Raw genomic sequence first — 6985 nt, 5'->3', positions numbered from 1 at the left:
TGAAAGTTGAAGGTTGATTTTGTTAGTTTTTGTTTTGATTTTTAATAAACCCGAAAGAATCTTGAAGGAACTTGGCATCAAGAACTTAGAAATACACGTGGTTACGGACATCATATCGAGTTGCCTAAGATGAAAAAATCTTTTATTTTATTTGAGTTAACTTGTAATGAAATTAAACACTGTCAAATTTGCAAGTCATAATTTGACAAAGCGATAGTTTAATAAGCACGCACGCACATACACACTCTTGTGCACGGGCTGTGTGCGGGTCCCATGCCCGTACTCCGTGCAAATCCCGGTCGGACCAGACACCACACAAAACAATAGCAATAGAGGATTGTGCCTAGATAAAAATGCACAGATGAAATCGATTGATGGCGCTGTAGGTTGGCTTCACATCTATGTATGTCTATGCACAAATCACAGACCTATACATCCTATGTGCCTTAGAAAATAATAAAGAAAAACAAAGAAAGTGATAAAAGAAAAAAGGCTTTGAACAATTGGATTGGAAACAGAGATCAACAATTGCATTGATCACCTGCCAAAAATGTGAGACTCTCCTACAATACATCAGTTTCAAATTAATGGACTCTTAACTCTAATTACTGTAGTCAGTGCTGAGGAAGCTTTCGTATACCGTTCCTCGTAGAGTCTTGTCGATGTCATCCCAATTCTTGATATGCTCCGACAATGATCCTCGATGTATCTTCACCTGCCGGCTGCTTAAATCCATCTCCGGTAGCCCAAGAAATCTTTGAACATCCATCAGTTTCTGCAGCAGATCAATAAATTATAAGCTCCACCAAGAAAAAGTTCATCAATCCAACTTATTTTTCGTAATCCTATAAATAACAATCAATACATAGAAATGATGAAGGAAGCTCCTTCAAAATGAAGAGGGGATAGACACAATAAAGCAAGACGAAAACTTTATTTCCATGATTAACTTGAGAACTAACTCTAAATAAACAGACACTAACTAAACATAAAATCTCTATAATATGGTGATCAAGAAATTAAAAATGTATATGTATGAACAACTTTATATTTGTCTACTAAATCTCTGGACTCAATAACTACTAACAAAGATAAAAAAGATTACGATTTTAAGTGTTTATCATGGATTCAATGCTCTACAAACATCGAAACAAATAACCACAGCAGATAAGGGAGCAAACTCTAGACTTTATGGACAAATGGCAGTAAAAATAAAGCTTTCTTAGGAAGATCGAAAGCAACTCACGGTTCGATTCTTTATGAGATCTTCATAATATAAAATCATATGCCTTGTGCTGCTGAAATACTCCAGTGCCTCCAAGAACATATTCTCCATGGTCTTTAAATCCTTCACTAACGATGTTGAGTTGATTTCTGGTTTATATTTGGACAGAGCCTCAGCCTACGATAAGCAGATCAAAGGATTAGACCCCATAAGCACATACCCTTAGTTAGATGGGAGTTGAACGACGGAAGTTGATATGTACATACCTCTTCATGTGAGTGCACGTGAGACTTGTGTGTCCCATTTAGGAGTTTGGCATAGCGGTCGTAAGAATTGGAAAGAACAGAAACCATCCGCCTAAGAAGATTTCTCCGGAAAAGGAACAATACAGAAACACCTCTGTCGTTGAAGTAATATGCAATTTCCTTATGGTACTGCATCAAACCCTGCATCAGCAGTGAAGTAAAAGTTAAATATGTTACTCAAGATGAAGCCTCGAAAGCAAAGCACTCAGGAAGTATTTGCACAGCCACATGATTCCAAATTGCTGAGTTAAACCTATATATGAAACGACATCCTGAAAACATGCAGAATCTTTACTATTAACTAAAGGTGTTCCTGCCATAAATTGAAAAACGGCTCCCTCTTAAAAGTTGAAAGCATTCGTCTCTCACCTGGTTAAGCATCCACTTGAAGCCAACTGCGGCTGAGCATTCATTCTTGGAAGCACTTGTGAACAGGTCCAAATTGTAAACTCTATCCAGAGTCCACATGATTGAAGAAGCATTGCTTCTTCTTTCTTTAACAGAAAATATCTCCCCATTTGAGCTTACATTGGTGTGGTTGTTCAACAATGTCTCAAACCATCCGCTTCCAGATCTTTGCATCGATAGAATAGCAAAAAGCCGCACTGGATTATTAGCACATTCAGCCCTGAGATAAAATTGGAGAAGATTCACATCTTATTATACATTCCAAACTAGCAAAGCTTTTTTTTGAAAAAAAGAGTGTGGATAGTGGATACTAGCCTGCTAAATGAAGTGGGCTTCGGGTAGTGCCAGATTGGAGTTTGAGGCATACTAATGGTGCTATCAAGACATTGCCTCTGACTAACTTCTATGTCGTGGTACTTTGTTTGTTTTAAACATACTGAACAGATATAAATGCCACAGGCCATAGCAAATACTAAGACTAGCATCCTCATCGAAGCCAGAGATTTCTTGGGAGGTTTTATGATTATGGAATCCTGTCATTAGCAGTAGGAAATGGTTAGTGTAACAATACACAAACAACTTTGTTCCGCAACAAAATTTGAGTTCAAACGAAAGTTCGAAACATTAAAGTTCACATTTTTCTGAGACTTTAATAAGAGATGTCAAATATATATGTTATGATGCAATCAATCTCACCTTCACCTCTCCCTACCATCTCCCAATAAATCCATCATACTATGTAATTTCAAGTGACTAAGTAAATCAGTCCATTGAAATAATCACATAAATTCTATAAGATGAAAAAATGAGATAAACTTATCATAAAGCTACAGGTCTTATGAAAAAAAGGAGCATTATGAGCATACCCCTTCAGTTTTCTCTTCTTTTGCTTCAGTATAACTATACATGTCACTTTAAATGCAGTAATTATAAATACAGGTAAAAAGAAAATCAACCATATTCAACAAGGATGAAAACAAGTTAAAAGAGAAAACACCTCAATCTCATCTCAGACAACACAAAAATTTAAAATTTCAAGCAAGATTTCTCAGAAGCCAAACTAAATAAAACCTAAAACCTAACCTTCATATAAACTAGCCAAGAATAAAAGCTCAAAACCTCATTTTAGTAACAACCCAACTATCTACTGAACTCAAACCTTCAATTACTGAAACATGAGCTAGAAAAAGAGAAAATCTCAAATTTGATCAACCAAATTTCAATACACTACTTCAACTCAAATAAATCTACTAAAAGGGGGGAAAAGCACAAAAACCAAAATAAGGAACCAAAATTTAACCTTTGTGAAAAGACAGATTTCTTCGGCCATAGTAAGTAACTCTCAAGAATGAAGAAAAACCAAAAGGGCTCTTCTGAAATTAGCTCAAATCTCTTCAGCTACTCCTCCACTAGTTCCAAGAACACATTTTATTTTCCCTTGAACAATGCAATTCATATATAGATGTTACCAAGAACAGAATTCAAGGGTACTTGACTTGAGTCGGAGGCAGAATTAGAAGGGGGGAGCGGTGAAGCTCCTCCTCGTTAAAAAACAAAAACAATAATGACAAACAGCTGGTGGCGCTCATCCCGTTGCTACTATTTCTAAATTTTCCTATTCTGCTCTGTATAATTTATTAAAACATGGAATCTGAGTTGTGTCTGAATTTTGATGAGTGGGAATTACATTTTTGGCGAATTTCAGTTAAATGTAGAAGAAGGGCCTCTCTCGTTTCATTAAAAACAGTAATTACAAGAGTGGGATTTGAGGCGTGCAAATGGCTGGCGCTGACAAAGCTTGATGCTTTTTCCACAACTCATTAGGCAAGAATTGTGCCATTGGAGTATGTATATTTTGTGATTTATTGATTTTGAAAAGATGAAGTCTTTTTTGGTAATATTCTAATTGGAATTCAAATTTTTAATATCGAGCAAAAATATTCCAAACTTTTAGTTTTCGGAGATGGAATTGTGAGGTGTAGACTCATTATTCATAAATACAGTAATGTGCACCGAAGCGGTGTTGTCTTTTTATCAATGTAGAAAAAGAAAACTTTGCCATTCACAATCTGTCTCAAAAATTCAGTCCCATCCCTATTTTTCAGACGTCAGTTTTTCTCCAATTTTAGTTTTATTTTCAGCCTCAACTCAATTATACAATCATTCAAAACAAAAAATTGCATTAATTTAAATCTAAAATTTACTCCTCCGACTCAACTAAAATAACAAATTTCTTAATTAGCATAGAATTTTACTATTAATTGTTGGTTAATATATTTAATTGAAAAAAAAGATAGGAGTAAGTATTAAATAGTGAGAGAAAAGAAAGTTAAATATTTAAATTAAATAGATAAAGTAGATGGGTGTATTAATTAGAGAGAAATTTTTTTTAAAATAATAAAGTATCATCTTTTTAGGGACAAACTGAAAAAATTGTGTTATGGAGGGAGTATATTTTAACTTCCAATTTTTTCCTGAGCTCCTCGATCATCTTGGTCATCCGGCGGAGGCGCTCAACTTCAGACGAATAGGAAGTATCAATAGCAACTGGCTTCGTCGAATCTTTCCTCACACAATCCCAAGTTTTGGATTGCACCGATCCAGTCCGATTGTGTATGCATATTGCACGAACTCTACTTGAGCTCTTTGATTCATTTAGACAAATATCTAGATAGACCATACATTAGAAGTGCGAAAAGAGAGAATGAAGAGTATGAAAAGTGAGGAGGAAATATGAGTATTTATGTAAAATTAGTAGGAGTAATATTTATTAAATTAATTAAAAAAACAAAGAAAAGGAATTAATCGAGAGCCGCAATGCGGCTGCAAAAACCCCCAGCGGCCGGCAATTCACGTGAGGGAGGCGGGTAGTGGAGCAGCTACATGGTTTCGAGAACCTGCAATGCTGCCCCATCGAGTGCCCGCCCCGAATAAGGTTGCATTGTAAATGCTCTCAACTTTCTTTTAGTTTTATTATTTTCCGTTGTTTAAGATATTTTTAGTAAAATACAAGTGGGATTTAGATATTTTTAGTAAAATACAAGTGGGATTTTAAAGTGATACTACTTGCTATACGTTTTTTTCTTATTCTTTCAATAATTAGTGTAATCGAATTTAAGCATGACTGAATTAACTTTGAGGCTGTTCGATATCATTGATTCTGTCTCTCCTACTTAACAAGCCTATCTACGATTGTTATTTGATATGGATGGTATTGAATTATTTGACTCCTACTTCAATAATAATAATCGTAAACTAGTAATCGACTAATAATTTCTCTGTTCCCAACATGTAACCCTTCCAAATTTTAATACCAATCAATTAAATAATAACTATGCTATTGTTCAGACTAATCTCTCTAATACTCTCATGGGGAGTAATATTTTTTGTTGGTGGTTGGTTAATGTTGATTTTTGAACACCTTTTGAAATGAGATGATTGTTATGTATAGCTTATAAATAATACAAATGAATGTATATTGGTTCCTAAAATCATGAATTTTGACATAATTCTGGCATTTCTCATGAATTTTGACAATAATCTAAAATATCACTAATTTTACAATTTATGTGTTGTTTCTCATGGTCGGTCAATCATCATATCTAACAAACATATGTGCATTTTAAATCCTTCTTGGCACAACTAAATCTACATGTCTTTCAACCTACTTGCGACGAACTTTAAAAGTGATCTTAAACATCATAAAGGTTTCAAGGTTACTCACATAAACTAAGTTTTTGCTGAAAATATCTTACTCGGGTTGGCTTGAGAAATAACATACGAAATGTAAAGTTTATAATATTTTAGACCATTTTTAAAACTCGTAAAAAAATACTAGAATTATGTCAAGTGTACAGTTTTAGAGGCGAATATTCTTATATATGGATTCACTTCTACAGTTCTACACAATGTACATACATACAATTCTCTTCTTTTTTTTCTTTTATGCCCGCAGGGGCGTAGCACAGTTAGCAACGGGGGGCAGATCTTGCTGCAATGAGTCTGGGTTCAAATCTCACTGTTGTTGTGTAGTTGCTTCCATCTCTATGTAGTTGCTTCCATCTCTCAGGCACAAGTGGAGATGAGCTTCTGGCAGTCAGTGGGTTAAGACATCCCCCTTAACGGGTCATTGCGTACCTTGATTTAACACCCTCACATGATGTCGGGTCAGAGTGTGGGGGCCGCCAAGGCGACGGAATCGCTTTTTTTTTGCTACAATGAACCGTTCTTTTTTTTTGGCTAAGAGTAATAAATGTAAATGAAATATTGTTTTACTTTGGTCAAAATAATGATTGAGATATTCCAACTTTCAGTTAATACCTTGTTTGAACGACAATTACAATTCATGTTTGATTTCAATTGTCATCAATCATTAATGTACATTATAAGTTAATCATACAAGCCTATAATTTTGAAGGTCATTTATGTATATATACGTTAGTTAAAACATCTCTATATTAATAAATTATTACTTTGTCATTTATAGATTATTTCCCTAAATTAATAAAATTCTATGGTCACAACAATTATTTTATAAGGGTTTTACTATATTCTGAACCAAGCAACGAGTAATTACCAACTTAGGGCATCCACGATGGGGCTCCCTATAGTCCGCCCTATAGGGCGCCCTATGCTCCGCCACATCAGCATTTCATCCTCCTACCCTTCCACCTGCAGTGGGATGCCCTATAGGCCGCCCTATAGTCCCGCCACATCAGCATTTCATCCTCCTACTCTTCCACATGCAGTGGGATACCCTATAGGCCGCCCTATAGTCCGCCCTAAGCATTTTATTTATTTGAATATTTAAACCACTACAAAAATTGGAAAAAAAACTTCATTTCATTAAAATTCAAACATTACACTACGAAATAAAAAAAATGAGACGTTCGACGTCGTGCTCGCGGCAGACAAACGTCCGACGTCGAATCGAACGTGGGATCCACACCGCTTGGGCCTGCTCCGCCGCTTCGCACTCCATTTCGGCCAAGCATTCTACCGTAGCCTCATGAACGCAATCGAATAAGGCCAGAGTCAATGCCCGAGT

At 35.6% G+C, this 6985-nt stretch overlaps 1 protein-coding gene across 1 annotated transcript; it reads right to left on the bottom strand.

The window, feature by feature from the left end:
• Nucleotides 1-344: 344 nt before the first annotated feature.
• Nucleotides 345-3761, bottom strand: LOC121785892. Its single transcript, XM_042184364.1, has 6 exons — nucleotides 3239-3761; nucleotides 2254-2471; nucleotides 1900-2158; nucleotides 1492-1671; nucleotides 1247-1402; nucleotides 345-775 (listed from the first exon to the last, which is right to left on the bottom strand). The coding sequence occupies exons 1-6, from the start codon at nucleotides 3266-3268 to the stop codon at nucleotides 602-604; spliced, it is 1017 nt and encodes a 338-aa protein (XP_042040298.1). The 5' UTR covers nucleotides 3269-3761; the 3' UTR covers nucleotides 345-601.
• Nucleotides 3762-6985: the final 3224 nt, after the last annotated feature.

The sequence above is a fragment of the Salvia splendens genome, chromosome 22 (genome assembly GCF_004379255.2).
Source record: "Salvia splendens isolate huo1 chromosome 22, SspV2, whole genome shotgun sequence".
In the NCBI taxonomy this organism is placed as follows: Eukaryota; Viridiplantae; Streptophyta; class Magnoliopsida; order Lamiales; family Lamiaceae; genus Salvia; species Salvia splendens.
Note: the sequence above shows the minus strand (reverse complement) of the source record. Positions and strands in the feature narration are given on the sequence as shown.

Excerpts from the sequence above, each read along its gene's own strand:
- LOC121785892 (XM_042184364.1), bottom strand. The coding sequence starts at position 3,268 with ATGGCCGAAGAAATCTGTCTTTTCACAAAG. Across the intron at positions 2,472-3,238 it reads AAATCTGTCTTTTCACAAAG|GATTCCATAATCATAAAACC; the intron begins GTTAAATTTTGG and ends TGCTAATGACAG. Across the intron at positions 776-1,246 it reads ATCTCATAAAGAATCGAACC|AAACTGATGGATGTTCAAAG; the intron begins GTGAGTTGCTTT and ends GATCTGCTGCAG.